The sequence below is a fragment of the Trichosurus vulpecula genome, chromosome 1 (assembly GCF_011100635.1).
Source record: "Trichosurus vulpecula isolate mTriVul1 chromosome 1, mTriVul1.pri, whole genome shotgun sequence".
NCBI lineage: Eukaryota > Metazoa > Chordata > Mammalia > Diprotodontia > Phalangeridae > Trichosurus > Trichosurus vulpecula.
The window spans coordinates 312995651-313013552 of record NC_050573.1 but is presented as its reverse complement, the minus strand read 5'-3'; the positions used below and the strand labels follow the sequence as shown (position 1 = coordinate 313013552).

The 17902-nt window shown below is 34.2% G+C and overlaps 1 protein-coding gene across 1 annotated transcript in view; it reads left to right on the top strand.

The window, feature by feature from the left end:
- Nucleotides 1-17902, top strand: part of CDH6 (cadherin 6) — an 80328-nt gene that overhangs the window by 46344 nt on the left and 16082 nt on the right. Inside the window, exons 4-8 of the mRNA XM_036761793.1 lie at nucleotides 616-783; nucleotides 2567-2754; nucleotides 4525-4778; nucleotides 13389-13525; nucleotides 17000-17121. Coding sequence (XP_036617688.1) covers nucleotides 616-783; nucleotides 2567-2754; nucleotides 4525-4778; nucleotides 13389-13525; nucleotides 17000-17121 — 869 coding nt within the window. The remainder of the gene's footprint in view (nucleotides 1-615; nucleotides 784-2566; nucleotides 2755-4524; nucleotides 4779-13388; nucleotides 13526-16999; nucleotides 17122-17902) is intronic.

Sequence of the window (17902 nt, the reverse complement as noted above, 5' to 3'; positions counted from 1 at the left end):
CCAGCTTTGATTAGGGAAATCCTAAAAAGTATATTCATTGTGTTAGGCCTTAAGAGGCAGCATTGTATAAGGAATAGAGTTCTGGAGTAGGAGTCAGGATGACCTTGGTTTAGCTTCTTTAAGTACTAACCAGTTATAACCCTGAGAAAATAATTTAACCTCTCTTCTGAGCTTTAATTTGCCCATCTGTAAATTAGGAATTGTAATAGAACCTGCCTTACAAGGTTGTGAGGATCTAATGAGATAATGCCTGTATAAGCACTTTGCAAACTGAAAAAACACCGTGTGATGCTAGGTAAGTATGAGGCACATTTAACTGTCAGCCAATTAAATGAGAAAATGGTGTAAGTCAGGAGGAAAATTAAAGGATTTAATAAGATCAATATAATATGTGACCTTGCTTAAGGTAAGTGTCATATATTATTTCTAGTTGTCATATCACATAGCTAACATCCTAAAATGCCACATGGAATTATCATAATTTGATGACCTGAATTGTGACACAATATTTTTACTAGCCATAGGTAATGATTATATAGTGATGAATCTTTTAATGCATCTTGTAAATCAATAGTGTCTGCATGTCTCCCCATTTCTGAATTCTAATATTCACAGGCATCATCAAAACAGCGTTACTCAATATGGATCGAGAAAACCGAGAGCAATATCAAGTGGTTATTCAAGCTAAGGACATGGGAGGCCAGATGGGAGGCTTATCTGGGACCACCACAGTGAACATCACCCTGACTGACGTGAATGACAATCCTCCGCGTTTTCCTCAGAGTATGGATACTTGACAGATTAAATTTTCTTGCAAAGCGCTTTTATAAACCATGTGCTATGGAATTGATTTTTCATCTCAGTTATCACTGTTACAAATAAAAGGAACCCAATGAGTACTGTCACTAAAAAAAAATTTAAATGTATTGTCTGCACTTAAGTAGATGGTGATGACTTTTGTTTCTGGTGTTCTATATTATATGATAGAATATATATTATATTTATAATTATATAATTATATATAACAATTACATGTTATATAACATTATAATTATATAGTAGTGTTTATATTAGTGTTTTATATTAGGTAGTGATTAGCATTAGAGATGAACAGTGTAACTAGTAATTCAAGAGCAGCATTTTTGTTTTTACCTTCCTCATCAAACAGACTCTACTACAGGCAAAAATCTGTGACTCCAGAATATATGCATTAATATAATGCTGACCACTAAGGAATTTTTTATTTGTGTTTTAGCAATTGTAGAATTTTTTTAATCCTCACAATGTCTTGAGGCAAGGATATATTATTATTTTTAGCTTTCTAATAGTGATAGCTGGACCATGAATAAAAAAAATTGTATCCTTGTTTTGCTCTGTCACTAATTTGTTACATAAACTTGGACAAGTCACTTTCCTTCCCTGGGCCTCAATTTCCTTCTTGGAAAGATCATCCCTAACATTCTTCACAGCTTTAACATTTTTTATTCTCTAATTCTGTAGTTTGAATTTGTCTGTTATTTATCATAATTTTTTCTATTCCATGATGGATTTCAGTGGTGACATTGGAAATTAAAAAGCACCTTTTTTTAAGAAAAAGTTTTCTCTATCCATGAACTTCTGATAAAATTATTGTATCCTTTACACACACGTGTATACAAGATGTCCCAAAAGTCTTAGTGCAATTTTAGCTATTAAAGTTTATACATATGTGTGTATGCATATGTATTCATATACTTAGGCTCACATACATACAAAAGATTTTATATTTTGACAAGTTAGACAATTAGAAAATTTTTATTCTTATATACAACTATGGAAGTATGTATATATTTATATACATGCATATTATGCCCTCACATAAACACTCATAGATTTTGTACTAGTCTCAAAGGATTGAATTTACATTGAATTTTATTTTCTATCTCTTTAAATGAAATGACTTAGTAATTCAAAGGCTTTTGTTTCCCTGCATGTTGCATTTTAAGCAGTCCTAACACCTGTAGTCAGAATCTACTGAAGCTACTCTGGACAAAAGAAATACTCAGTCTTTTAAGAAAGGTTCATTGCGAATGTCATTAAATGTTTTGTTTGTTTTTTAATAGTCATGAAAGTATAGGTTTATGGTGAAGGGAGCACAAATTGTTGTTTTGAGAATAAATGGCATTGCTATAGCAGAGTACTTTACATGCATTATTGCTTTTGAGCCTCACAACAACTCTGTGTGTATGTATTTACTATGGCTGGCCAGCTGTTGTCATCCCCCGTTTTAGAGATGAGAAAAGGGGGCTCCAAGAGGTTTCAGTGACTTGTCCAGGGCCAGGTAGTCCATAAATAGCAGAGGCAAAATTCAAACCTAGGGTTCTTCTTTTTGAAATCCTTCCCTCTTCCCATTATACTTTGAGTCTTACCATTTTACCCCCAATTTAATTCAACAAGTATTATTATGCATATATTTTGCATGAGGCACTCTACTTGGCACTGGGGATACAGAGACGAAAACAAAACCCTTCCCGCCTTTAAGGAGCTTATATTCACTTCATGTTATCTCTCTTTCTATCTCTTTTAGGCACTTACCAATTTAAAACTCCTGAGTCAGCCCCTCCAGGTACACCAATTGGCAGAATCAAAGCAATTGATGCTGATGTTGGTGAAAATGCAGAAATTGAGTACAGCATCACTGAGGGAGAGGGTTTAGACATGTTTGATGTTATCACTGACCAGGAAACACAGGAAGGAATTATCACTGTCAAAAAGGTGAGCTTTTGTTCAGCTGTCTTTCTAAGTTTTCAAAGGCAAGGAAACTGCTATTATGGTTCTCTGTGTTACAGGTATATTACGTAATGTTCTTTTTATAAATGATTAAGGTCAGTTTTCTTTGGTATTACTGAATGTTGGCACTACATTAAACCCTCTTTTAACATGCATTGACACATGAATAAACATCTGCCCTTAGGCAGGCTTGATGTGCCCAGGGTATTAAAAACAAATTAATCAGGATCATAAAAGTAAATAATATATTGTTAGTCTGTAGTTTCAATAGCCTATGAGATATGTTTGACCACAGAATACTTTAAAAAAATTTTGGTCACCAAACATGGGCAAGGCACTTATGTGTATACAGGCAGTTATATCCATCACAATACTACCAGTTGAACATAAAGATGCATTTCTGTCATTTTATATTACATTTTCCCCTTATCTGTTATTTGTATGATAAAGAAAAAATGACTTAGCCCAAAGAAGGACAGAAATAAGTAACACATGGAGTCCAAAGAGTGTGATGCAGATTTTAAGGCAGGTTGTAAACCGAGGCTGGAAAAAAATCACTGTGCTCTGATTTTGTGATTTGTTCAATATGAGTTTCTTTTATTGCTAATGACTTAAAATCTATTCTGCTTCTTGTAAGTTTGCCATCCTGCCTCAGAAATGTTAGTGCTCTTGGCTTCAAGTAACATGAATTTGCAACTCTCCAGCTTTGAATTACATGTTCCATTATCTGAAAACACACTAAAACATGTTTTGATTCTCCTCAGACCAGCATTTTACACCATAACACGATTAGTAAACCCATTAGTGAACATTAATGTTCTTTAGTCTCTAGTACCTTATACCTTATCAGATGCAAACTGGAATTTTATCTAGTAGACTGAATGATTTTCAGTAAAGGATTAACTAACTGAGTTTGTGATGAGGCTTGTCTCCTTTTGCCAATCTTTTTCATTCTGAAGAAGTCAATGTAGATTACGATTTTTTGTGTTTTTTTTAAATCATGAAACAGATACTTGTCCTAAGCAACTTGTGCAAATATCATTACTGTCTTTGTTTAATGAAGGGACTGGGGTGGGGGGGGATGGGAGAGGAGGGTGTCCTTCAGAGTTCTATTCAAAATGCTTCATCTTCTTGCCTGATAAAAATCTTCTGTGTCTGTGCAGTGGAACTGGGAATCAACCAGGGATCCTGTCTCTAATACTCAGGCATTTACCTTCCTGGGCCTCGGTTTCTTCATCTGTAAACTGAGGGGTTTGGGCTAGGTAGCCTCTGAGATCCCATTCAGAGCTAGATCTGTGGCTTTTGGACCCTGTGGGTGGGAGAGCAGCCCACAGCTAGCAGCCCACATGCCTAAGGTGGTACGTGAGCAGGTTACAGTTTGCCTTTTCCTTACCAGTGAAAACTGTGCCTGTCTTTGCACATATGTTCATGCATTTCCCTTCCAACCCTAGGATACAGCATCACTCTCTTCCTACTTAGGAGATGGCCTTCAGGAATTACCCTGACCTCACACACTGAAAGGAAATGGGTTGCCACCTTGACACACCACATTTATAAGTAAATATTTTATATGACGTTTCCAATAGGGAAATAATAGGAGTAAGGGGAAATCACTTGACACAGTTAACCCCATTAGTCTTTAAAGCTTTCTATTTGTCATGTTACTTATGTTATTTTTTAAGCAAATTATACAGAAACCAAACTATGTTTCTTGTTACTGGGTGGCTGCAATACAAATGTCAATTTTCTTCCAAGGTTTTGGACTTTGAAAAGAAAAAACTATATACCCTCAAAGTGGAAGCATCCAATCCACGTGTGGAGCCCCGGTTCCTCTACTTGGGCCCATTTAAAGATACAGCCACTGTTAGGATCATGGTGGAAGACGTTGATGAACCTCCCGTGTTTGGTAAACTAGCCTATGTCCTGCAAATAAGAGAAGATGCTCAGATAAACAGTACAATAGGCTCAGTGTCAGCCCAGGACCCTGATGCTGCCAAGAATCCTGTCAAGTAAGCAAAATACTGTTCTATTGTGTTTCTGTGATCGATCTGCCTTTATCCCCAAATCTGCCCACGTTTTATTTAAGTACACCTTCTGTTCACAGGCTGGAAACAATAACAACAGAAGGCATAGTATCTGTGTATAGCATTGGGGAAAGGAAGAGTGCTGATTTAAAATTTGCCATACAGGAAAATGAAGCTGAATTTTCTTGTACCTTACTTATACTCTGTTCACAAATTATGCTCCATTGGAAGCTAGATTAATACTAGACCAATACATGAGAGTGCTAGATTCATGGACTAACACAGTTAAAATGAACCCTGAGAAAGCATTTAGTCTGAATCTCTACTTTCTGGCAGTGGTCAGAATGACCTAATGGTTGAACCAAATTCTCAGGATGCAAGTAACTTCCTGGAATTATGCTAAGTAATTTGGAGGGCTAAAGTAATAGAGGTAAGATGCAAAGAAGCTATGTAAAGCATTTTTAGTATCCAAAAGTAAAGCAAGTTTTAGTATCCAAAAGATAATTCATGCTTTAAAAATATCTTACTTAAGAGAAGGCCTAAACTTAAAAGGATAATAAAAGAGATTATGTAAAATTCCAAGCTAGTATATTTGAAGACTTTGAGTTATACCATTCTTACAGCTAAAGGGCAACCATTAAGATCCAAGATCAAAGGTTCAAACCACACTTCAAAATACAATTAATGGCACTGTTGAGAATTCCTTGTATTTTTATGACACATTAAAATTTTAAAAGCTGTTTTAACAAACACTTATTAAACACCTGCTACATGCAAAGTACTGTACTAAGTATTGGGGATACTACGACAAAACAAATTAAAAACAATAACAACAGCCCCTGCCTTCAGACAGATAAGCATGCTTACTATCACATTTGAAAGTAGAAATGGGACTTTTATTGCTTTTTCATTTTTCTCTAGGAAACTAAACTTAAGGTTTTCATGATTAAAGGGTATTACTTCTTGCCATCCTTCCCCTTCAATGTGTCGTAGGCTGAGAAGGCATAAGCAAGAAACTAATGTATATACCTATAGAGTCTGGTGCCCATGGCAAAGTAATCCAAAAATACCCCATCATTCCTAGTAAATCATTGAGAAGACCAAATTTAGGCTTACCTGGCTATATGACACATATGAGCAAATGGTCATTTCCCAATTTATTGATTTCTCATTTATCAATCAGTATCATGATAACAGAGAGAAATTGTCTTTTAGTTGTCCAAGTTTTTGTCGATATGAAGCAAATTTTCGTATCTATGCTTTTATTTGTTTCAAAAATGTGATTTCTACCTCCTGCATTGTCCCACAAAGATATAAGCAGCTGACCAAATCTAGTCTGCTGAAAGCTAATTATGAGGATTTTTTTCCTGAAACTTTCCCTTGATGCAATGGAATACATTGACATTGATTGTCTCTTATTTGTCCTGTATGTAGCTTGTTTGTTCATAGTTGTCTTCATGTTGTCTCCCCTATCAGGCTATGCACTCCATAAGAGCAAAGGTTATCTTTTGCCTTTCTTTGTATCCCTACTGGCACTTAGCACAGTTCCTAGCACACAGTAGGTGCTTAAAAATGTTTACTGACTAACTGACCAACTTACATTGCGTTGAAATATTTGCTAGGGCAAGATTGGTTAGGAAAGTCAAGCCAATAATCTTTCTCTCAAAATATTTGTTGTCATGTTATGCAGGCATCACCTCACTGAAAGAAAATGCTTTCATACCAAAACTTTTAACTGAAACCCCCATTGAACTTCCATGAGAGGGTCTTCTAAAACACCTTTACGAAAATGTACTGCAGAGAATTCACACAAATACTCACACCTCTTCCTGACCCACAAATTATCCTGGCTTCTCATAGTATCAAATGAGAAGCTGCTGAAACTTGGGAAGTAATAGAGTACAAAACATACATAGGCTATACCTGGCAGGAGTATCTGCCAGATCCTTTAGTGGCTTGATTGCCAAATTTAGTAGTGGTAGAGTCATTTGCCTAGATGGATTAGTAGCTATGATGAACATAATAATGATGAAGGGGGAAGAGAGAAAGAAAGAAAAAGGGAGAGAGGAAAAGGTAAGAAGGGAAGGAGAAGACCTGTTACTGCATGGCTACATGAGCAAATATTATCTATGTACACATATAAATATGTGTATTATTTCATATTTTGAGTTTATCAACAGTTTTTAAATTCTCCACTGGGAAAAGTGTCTGTTGAGGGAGGACAACAATTAGATAGCTTTGGTATTTCAAAACTGATTTCTTTCTTTCTCTTTAAGATGAAGAACCTCTTTAATAACATATTGGGTCTGAGAATCATAGGTCTTAGAGCTGGGGATGACTTCTAATCCAAACTCCTCATTTATGCATTATGTTTATTTTGTTAAACCCTAGGCCAGTAATAAATAAGGAAGGGTGATGTCATGTTTATGTACACTAACTATTATTAATATAATATATATTAATATTATATAATATAATAATATAAATTATATTATTAAATATAATGACCAAAATATCTTGACCATGTCACTTTTCATGGAATGAGGAAATATTTTAGATATTTATTAACATATGTTACTGAATTTATAAATACCCATTATTCCTTTCATTTATTGCAAAGTAAAATTATCTTTATGCTCAAATTAAAATCACAAAAAATAGTTTTTGATACTGTCATCCTTGCTTTTACTAAGTTTTGATCCATAAATGGAATCAATGCCAATTTAATCAGATCTGAGTTAATCATCTTAAATAATAAAAAATAACATACCAGTAAAAAGAGAATGCAATTCCAATCCAGTTCAATCGAAATATCATTCAAGGACTTGGCTAATTTAATGTCTCTTTTTCTCAGGTCATTAAATGATAAAAAAAATCCCATCAAGAAAAATATTAGCATTTATAACAAAGTGAGCAGTGAATTGTAGAGTTTGGTTATATTTTCAAACTAGTGCTGTGTGTGGTGAGCAATTCTCCAATAAAAATAAAAATTCATTTTCTTATCAGACAATTATATGAAAGCAAGATCATCATTGAGTACCCATGATAGTTTCACGTGAAGCAAATATAAGTAATTGAATACATTTACCCTAATCTCATATCTATCTAGTCCATTATTTTAAAATGTCTTCTGTAATATAAGTTTTAGGAATCCATCTGAAATAATCTAACACTCAAGAAACAATCGTTAAATGTATTTTATGTACAGAGAAATAAAATGCTGGGTAAAATACAAAGATTAAGACACAGTCTTGGTGTTCAAAGAGCTTCCATTCTAGAAAGTGGAGAAGGCATGTACAAATCTAAATATAACATAATTTAGAAAGTGCTAAGTATCTAAATGAAACATGACGTTCCGTGAGATAGATGAGGGAGAGATCAGGATAGACCTCAGGAAGAAAGGGATATTTGATCTGGGAAAATAGGTCATGATGGAAAAAAGGGTGTTCTAGAGACAGAAACAATGTGAATAAAAATCATGGAAGTGCATAAGAATGGAATTTGTTTTTGTCCATTCTAGTATGGCTGCTCTGTAGAATACATAAGGGGAAAGATTATGCAATAAGGCTAGAAAGTTAAACTGGACCTAGACTGCAGTAGACCTTAATGCCTGACTTCGATCTTGACACCATTCTGTCTCCTGTATGCTGCTTTTTTCTTTTCTTTTCTTTTTAATTTTCATTTCATGGAACAAAACAAGCATTTCCATTAACACTTCCAGGAGATAGTTTTTATACACTCAAAAATATGTTTTCCTTTTAAATAACAATCATGATCAAAATGTTGCCGTAGTATTGTTTTCAAACCAGCAACATCTCATTTACCTAGGGATTTCCAGGAATATCAAATTCCCAGAATGCAGCCAAGAACATAGAAATGGAAAAGGTCTGAGTGACTTTTGAGAAAACAAAATAACTGTCAGAAAACAAATTCACCAAAACCATGTATTGGTTCAGAGTATTTTGAATCTGGAGCAGAGATTAGGAAAAGACAACTTGTCTGATCATTTCCTTTAATAGGTATAAAACCTAGAGGCACAGATAGGTTAAGTGACTTGTTCGAGATTCTGGGTCTTATGACTTTTAGTCCAACACTTTTTTTCCAAAATATATTATTTCCCATAGTTGTATATGTAGGAGATACTTTTCAGGCCTTCACTTGGAATCTGTTTATTCTTGCTTTATGCACATTACACAGTCATCTGGTTTCTCAACTCATGGCAGATTAAAAACAGAAAATTAGGCAATGGTAAAGGAATAGCTAGAGACTGATGCAATGGACTTAAACCACTGACATCAAGGAAGGTAAAAAAAAAAGTGTAAAAAGCAGACAAAGAACTCATAAAGCATTGCTATCTGGGACCATCAATATAGAGGAAAATAGACTTAGATTCTATTATCAATATGTATTAAAGGTATTAATCAGCAGTGTACCATAATTCATGTATTCATAATTCATTATCTCAAACTCAGCATGTCTCAAAATAGAACTCTTGATTTTTCCTCAAAACCCAACTAACCCCCTCATACTAACCTAGTGCTCTAGGTAGTATTATCATTCACAGTCACTAAATATTGGTCCCTATCAATTCTTCCTTTGTAATATGTCTTTCCATATTTCAGGCCCCCTTACTGGCATTCTATTTGAGCTCTTATTTTCTTGAAGCATGGACCACTTTAAACTCTTCTTAACTGGTTCCCTGACTATATCTACTCTCTTCCCACTATAATCAATCTTCTTTCTCACTGTCAGAGTAATTTTCTTCTAATACTCTTTGAACCATATCACTCCTTTAATTCAAAAACCTTTAGTGACTCCTACTCTACAGGATAAAGGCTATGGTCACTAGCTGAGCACTGAAGGACCTCCACAATACAGTGTCAGTCTACCGCTCCAACTATCTCTCACTACTCCCTAACATGAATGTATGATGTAGCAGGGGAAAAGAGCTGGATTTAGAATTAGAAAAATTCTGTTCAAATTCTTCTTTTGATGCTTACTGGTTAGTGACCTTGGGCAAGAGACTAAACTTCTCCCCATCTCCATGTGATCATCCATAAAATGGTTAATAACAGTACTAGTATATAGCACCTATGGTTATGAGGAAGGTACTTTTCAAATCTTAAAATGCTAAACCAATGTGAGTTGTTGTCATTTATTACTCTTCTACTACAAACCACAAAGTTAACTTATTGTCTCCTGACATTTCCCCTATTCCTGCCTCAGTACCTTTACCCCTTCCATTTTTCCCTACCTCAAATACCCTTCTCTGCTTACCTAATTCCTGCCTTCCTTCAATGTATAATTCAAATGCAGTCTCTTCCACAAAACTCTTCTTGATATCACATGATGATTCTATTATCTATTTTTGGTTCACTTCATATATCTATAAAAATTTACATGTTTTATATATCTATATATATATATATATACACACATATGTGTCATATAAATTTATGAATACACACATGTATATAAAATAAAACTTGCAGGCTATAAAGCAAATTCACACAAATCACCAGTGTATTTTTATATTATATCAATAAAAAACCAACAGGAAAAGATGGAAGGAATGATTCCCTTTAAAATTACCATAGAACTTACAAATTACTTGTAAATCTATGATTATACATACATATAGTCTTGGAAGTCTATACACACACACACACACACACACACACACACACACACACATATATATATATATATATATATATATATATATATATATATATATATATATATATGAACCACATAAATGTAATTACAAATAACTATTCACAGAAATACAGAACTAAATAATTAGAAAAATTATTAGTTACTCATGCATAGAATGAAGCAATATAATAAAAATGACAATACTACTTAAATTCATTTATTAATTCAAAGCCATACCAGTCAAACTACCAAAGAATTACTTTGTAGAACTAGAAAAAAAATAACAATAAAATTCATATGGAGGGGAAAAATAGTCAAGAATCTCAAGAGAAAAAAAGGAAAAAACAATCTCAAAAGAAATAATGAAAATAAATGGGAACAAAGGGAGTCCAGCAGAACCAGATCTCAAATTATACTACAACATGGTAATAATTAAAACAATTTACTATTGGTTTAAAAAATAGAGATCTACTAGAGGAACAGATTAGGAAGGAAGGGAACAAGCATTTATTAAGCACCTATATGATAGGCACTGTGCTGAGTGCTTTTCAAATTTAAATAGTTTTGCATAAACAAATACAATTAAACTAGACTTGAGAGGGAAATAATTAACTTAGAAAAAAATCTTGGTAGCAAGTTTCTCTATGATAAAGTTTCATTTTTAAGATATATAAGGATCTAATTCAATTTATAAGAATAAGAGCAATTCCTCCATTGATAAATGATCTAAGGACTATTTTCAAAGGAAGAAATCTAGCCCATATGAAAAAGCCCCAAATTACAACTAATTAGAGAAATGCATATTAAAGCTATTCTGAGACGCCCCCACCCGTGCCCATTAGAGTGATGAGAATGACAAAAACAGAAAATGATAAATTTGGGAGGAGTTGTAGAAAAATAAGCCCACTAATGTACATTTATGTTGATGGGCCTGTGAATGGGTATAATTCATTTGGAATTATACATAAAAAGTTTGTAAACAGTGCATGCACATCCTTTCACCCAGCTATACCACTCCTATGTCTATACCCAAAAGAGGTCAAAGAGGAAAAGGTCCTCCTTTATGTATAAAAATATTTATAGCAGCTCTTCTTGTAGTGGCAAAAAAAAATGAAACTGTGGGATGCCCATCAAATGAGGAATGGCTGAATAAATTGTGGTACATGAATGTGATGCGGAATTATTGTGCTATAAGAAACAAGGAAAGACATGATTTCAAAAAGATATGAGAAGACTTATATGAAATAATAAAGAGGGAACTAAGTGGAACCAGAAGAACAATTTTTACAATAACATAAATATAATAAAAATGAACACTTTTGAGGACTTTTACAAACTGATAAAGAATGAAATAAGCAGAACCAAGAGAAATATTTATACAATAGCAAGAATACTGTGAAAACAAGCCCCTTTGAAAGCTGTAAGAACTATGATCAATACAGTAACCATTTGTGATTCCAAAAGACCAGTGATAAAACATGCTATGTGTTACAGACAAATGATTGATTCAGGGTGTAGAATTTATACATACACAAACATATATGCATATGTGTATATATGTCCATATGCATATATAATGTATATTTGTATGCAACCATTGAGAGAATTTGTTTTTCTTGACTATGCATATTTGTTACAAGAAATTTTTTAATACAGAGGTTGGGTGCTGCTACAGGTGTGAACTGTGTCATGTACTTTCAGATGAAGTCACAGCATTATTAGTTTTATTTCACTGCTTTACTTTATTACAAGAGAACTTTCACAAAGTGGACATAAAGTATAAACATTTGTAATATAAAAGCATATCAATAAATCTTTTTAAAAAATAAAATCAGAATGAAGAAAAAAATATCATAGCCATTTTCAAGTATCTGAAAGGTCATTACATGGAAGAGCGATTAGATGTATTTTGATTGGTCTCAAAGAGCAAAATTGGAGGTGGAGAGGAAGGATTATGGAAACTAAGTGAAATTAATTTGGGCATGATGTAATAAAAGCTTCCTAACATATAGAACTAGCCAAAATTTAATGGTCTACCTTCAGAGGTAATCAAGACCTAGGCTACCTCTCCATGTGTAAGTCTTCTGGACTCCATCCTCCTTGGAGAGCTTCAAAGGCTGGAGACCTACTTGTCATGGATGACATCAAAGATTCTTGCTCAGATACCTGTTAAATTAGATGGCCTGTGAGGACCCTCATCTTTGAGATTCCATAATTCTTTTGGGTAAAGACCTTGTCTGATAGTTCTCTGTAATCTCAGGCCTAACAAACCATGTAAGTGCTCAATATTTTAAAAATCTATTTATGATTACTCAGTAATGATTCCCCAGTGGTGCCAGATAAATATCATTATTCTAGAACATTTGATAATGCTTGTTAATCAACATTTCATAGGCTTTCTCATATAGAAATGAATTATTAAAATATTAGTTTTTTTAAAATAAATTATGGGAAAAGTCCTATTAACTATAGGAGATAAATGTTTAAAAGATACATTGTATGTGAAAGACAGTTCAATTACTTTCAACTCCATGACATTTAATATTGTCAAGATATTAAAAGTTCAGGTAAAGCAAAGTTCTGTGTTTTAGAATCACTAAAACAGAAATGCTATTCTTTCTTTCAAGTTCAAGATAGTACAATTATTGAAAGGTCTCTTTCCAAATTTCGTACAAAAAGGCAAGTAATTGAAAGTCCCCCAAATTATTTAAATTATAGAGTTCATCTAAATCTATACTTTAACATGTCATTAGAAAGTGATGTTTAGAAAAATATTAGAAAGTAGCTTGGAATATTCCTCTTAATGTGAATTTATACACTCTGAAATAGAAACCAACAATAAAATAATAATTCTGCTAGGTACCTTGTAGTAATTTTAGGATATATTAGAATAGCAGTTAAGAGAAAATCATTTCTAAATTCTGCTCTCCATTTCAGGTATTCTGTAGATCGACACACTGATATGGACAGAATATTCAACATTGATTCTGGAAATGGTTCCATTTTTACTTCTAAACTTCTCGACAGAGAAACATTACTGTGGCACAACATTACTGTCATAGCAACAGAGATCAGTAAGTCAGATCAAAATACTACAGCTGCCTCTCATGTCAGAAAGAGTCTTCTGGCTAAGGGCTTATGAAGAACAATTGAAAGTTGTCATGTACAAGGATGATCCTACTCAATAACTCTTGAAGAAAAAAAGCATCATGAAAGACAGTCTGCAATGATTTTTTTCTTCCTACAGCATTTCTCTATTTATACATGGAGAAGTAGCCTAGGACTTTCAGTGGAAGGAAAACAAAGTTCTGTGCTTTGGAATCACCAAAATAGAAATATCTTTCTCTCCTTTGATTTACTTGGTGAACCTACCAAGATGTTACAGATAGGACTGGAAAGTAGATTCTCACACTGTCATGTTATTTATTTACTCTGTGTGTGTATGTATGTATATTATATATGTGTATACATACATATACACATATATATAGTCATGTCTTATTAGCCAAAACTTCAAAAGATAAAAGTATTTCATCTGTATGGGTACTCGTTTTACTTCTAGAGAATAAAATTCTTCCATGGCTTAGTAGGGAGAGGAGAGAAAGGAAAAAAACAGCATTTATTAAGTACCTGCTATATACCAGGCACTTTGCTAAATGCTTTACAAATAAATATCTCATTTGATCCTCACAACAAACTTGGAAGGTAGGTACTATTATTTTCTTCGTTTTACAGTTGAGAAAACTAAGACAGAGGTTAAGTGATTTGCCCGTTGTCACACAGCTAGTGGCTGAGGCCAGATTTGAATACAAGCATTCCAACTCCAAGCCCAATACACTATCTACTGGTATTCTTGAGGTGCTATAGCAAAAAATTTCATCACATGAGGGCCACCATTCTTTTAGTACAGTTCTCCACAATTCACAAGGTTATTCATACTTGAGCTACCAAACCACAGTCCTTTGCTAGCCCCCCTGCTCACCCTCCATCCTGATAGGGCTTTCCATACCTTAGGCTATACTTGCCTGGTCTTCTGTGATCACAGGTTCCCTCTATACCATGATTCAACATGGCCCCAGTAGAAAATTATAATCATTCTCCAGTGGATCTGGGATCTCATCAATGTGGACATTCCAACAATATAGATTACAATTCATCTAATACCTGCTCGTTCTATGGAACTCTTTATCTATGTCCTCCCCTCCTCATGCAATGTGGTGAGTTTCCTGTATCAGTTTTTCCTGATACTGTGAATAGACCACATAGAACACAGAGACTGTCAACTGGTCATCTCTTACTCTCACTACAATAACCAGTTTTTCTTCTTTATTAATCATATATTTCACAATGGCCTAGTCTTGGGTAACCAATGAAACAAAGAGTAGAAAATCATATATATGAGTGCATGTGTATACACATGTCATATTTATGTATATATACATATATATTCACATACACACATCTATATTTCTTAAATATGGATATCCTATAATATCAGTATTGCTCTTCTTGGAAGCCCATCTTCCAGGCTTTTGTCTTTTAAATAACTTTAGTATTAAAGAGATAATTATTTCAACTAAAAACCATCAGAAATCAATAAGAAAACCATTGCTAATAAGTAACAATGGTGGATTTCGTGAAATGTGATCGAAAGTGGAAGCTGCAGAGAGAGCCCTTGAAATAAGATTGATTTGCAAAATGCCAATTACATAATACACCTTAATGTAAGGAGCAATGGGTGACAGTGATGAATCTATAAAAGTAAAACATTGCTTCATTATTAGTATTATTTTTATTCTTTTTAGGAAAGAAAGCTTTTTTAGTAGTCAAAGCTTTTCCCCCTCCATGCCACCTAGATGCCTTATTTAAACGCCTACCCCATGTAATGTTATAGTATGCAAATGACCCTGAGTTTTTTCTCTGCTGTGACAATGGAGAACAAGTTCTGGGAAGTCTTGCTAAGCTTGAAATACTTCAAATATGGATCAAGTGATGTGTCGTCTAAAAACCATTGTATCTAGACTTGGAAAGGTCCTTCACCAGCCTGTCGTAAGGGAATGTATTTTTGAGTTATGGCAACTTTCTGTGAGCATCTACAAAGTTTAGAAAGACAGTGAGGCATCTACATGCTAGTTAATGCTGCAGTTAGGCAGACCTAAATTCAAATCTTACCTTAAAGTGCTATATAAATGCTGAGGAATAGAAGGATAATGATGATTCTGATAATAATGATGATGATGATGATGATGATGATGATGATGTGCTAGTGGAGGGTCACAGCTTCACTGAATCCAAACTAATAGAAATTATAGATCCTTGAAGTAATGAAGTATGAAATTCACTTAGTTTCAGCTTCCACTCCATGAACTTATCCAGAGAACCATAGAATGTTAGACCTGGAATGGATTTTACCACTCATGCGTTCTACAGATGAGGAAACTGAGTCCCCAAGAGACTTAGTGATACCAGTTCATCAACAAGTACTTCTTAAATATCTAATATGAACCAGGCACTGTACTAATTTCTGGGGATACAAGTACCTGAGTTTATACAGCTATGTAGTGGCAAGAAACAGAACTAAAATTCAGATTTCCTGGTTCCTAGACCATTCCCTTTCTACTAAACCATCCCAACTTATTTTTAACACCTTAAATATTAAGGATTGCTTTCTATTTTAACAACTAATAAGATTTATATGAACAGTTTATACATATAATGATTAAGAAATGTTAAAAATTCATCCGGAAAAATAAAAGGGAATTTGAAGGCAAGAGGAGACTATAAAAGTCATCAGGTAAAGTCCCCAGATTTTACAGAAGAAGCTGAATGGCGAAGAGCTTACATGGCTAATTAGTAAGAGATATAGAACAGACCCATTTCTTCTATCATCTACTTCAGTGTGTCTTTCATGACATAACACAATAATTTATCTTCCAGAATTATCAAAGGGATTTGTACACCTCAGGTTTTTCAGTCATTACTTTTGTTATATCTTCAGTCTAGGGTTGGGGAACCTGCAGCCTCAAGACCACATGTGGTCCTCTAGGTCCTCAAGTGTGGCCCTTTGATAGAATCCAAACTTCACAAAACAAATCCCCTTAATAAAAGAATTTGTTCTGTAAAACTTGGACTCAATCAAAAGGCCACATCCAAAGACCTAGAAGGCCACATGTGGCTTCAAGGCCACAGTTTCCCCACCCCTGGACCAGCCTTTTAATGCCTCCCGCATAGCTTTCTGATTCTACTTCCCAGCTTTTACTCATATTCTGTTCACCACCTTTTTCTAGCTTCTATTGCTTCACTTCTTTATGGACTCACCTTCTCTAAAAAAGCCTTTCCTGGATAATCTACTCTGCCTTCTATCTACCTTTTACTGACCACACGCTGATATTATTATCCCTTAGTTACTTTGTTTTCTAGTTTCACTTAATGTATGGCACACAGGAGGCTCCTCTATATTTTAAATTAATTACCTAGTTATTGTTACCTATACTGAATGAATGATAAGTCTGGTAAATGAAAGCTCCTCCTTTTGTGACATTTTACAGACAATCCAAAACAAAGTAGCCGCGTACCTTTATTTATCAAAGTTCTGGATGTCAACGACAATGCCCCAGAGTTTGCTGAATTCTATGAAACTTTTGTATGTGAAAAAGCAAAGGCAGAACAGGTGAGTATAGTGAAATAATAAGGTATAGTCAAACCTCATTAATCCAAAATTTGTAATAAATCAGCTTGGATCAGATTCGAAATTCTTACTTTATGCTGTCTCTGCTTAGGAAATTAATGTTGTAATTAAAAATCTAGGGAAGAAGTTTAGCCTACTTGAAACTTCACATTCATTGTATAAAAAGGATGCTGCTAGAAACATATTGGTTGTATCTATTCATTAAAGCAGGCCACTGGTACCCCTACTAGTAAAAAAAAAAGCTTGTTAGTTCATTTGAATCACTATATGGTTTTGAATAAATAATAGAATTCCTTTTGCAGGATCCTGTAACTCAGACTTTTCAGGTGTAGTATCTAAAGGCTGCTTTCCAAAACTTCCACTCACACTAGTGAGTTAGGTCCTCAGAGCCTAGATGAATATTCTTACCTTCAGGGTTCTAAGAGTAACCCTGAGACACTGAGGGTGGTTTTCTAGTATTTTCATTTACAAGCACCCCATTAAGTGTCTTGATATCATTTGACTAGTTGACATCACCTCAATATCAATTAAGTAATTAAGATCAATTGGTGAAAGGAAATTTACTGAGAAAATATAACTAAATAGACTAGATATAGACTAAAGTATATAATAAACATAGACTAAAGTATAACAATGTCTCTTAGTCTGGAGGCACACTTTCCCCTCTACACACCTATTCAGTCTCTGAGGAGAGTAGATTCAAACTTAGTGTGGTTGATATAAAACATCCTCTCCCCGATCTAGGGGTGGCAGGTAGTAGATA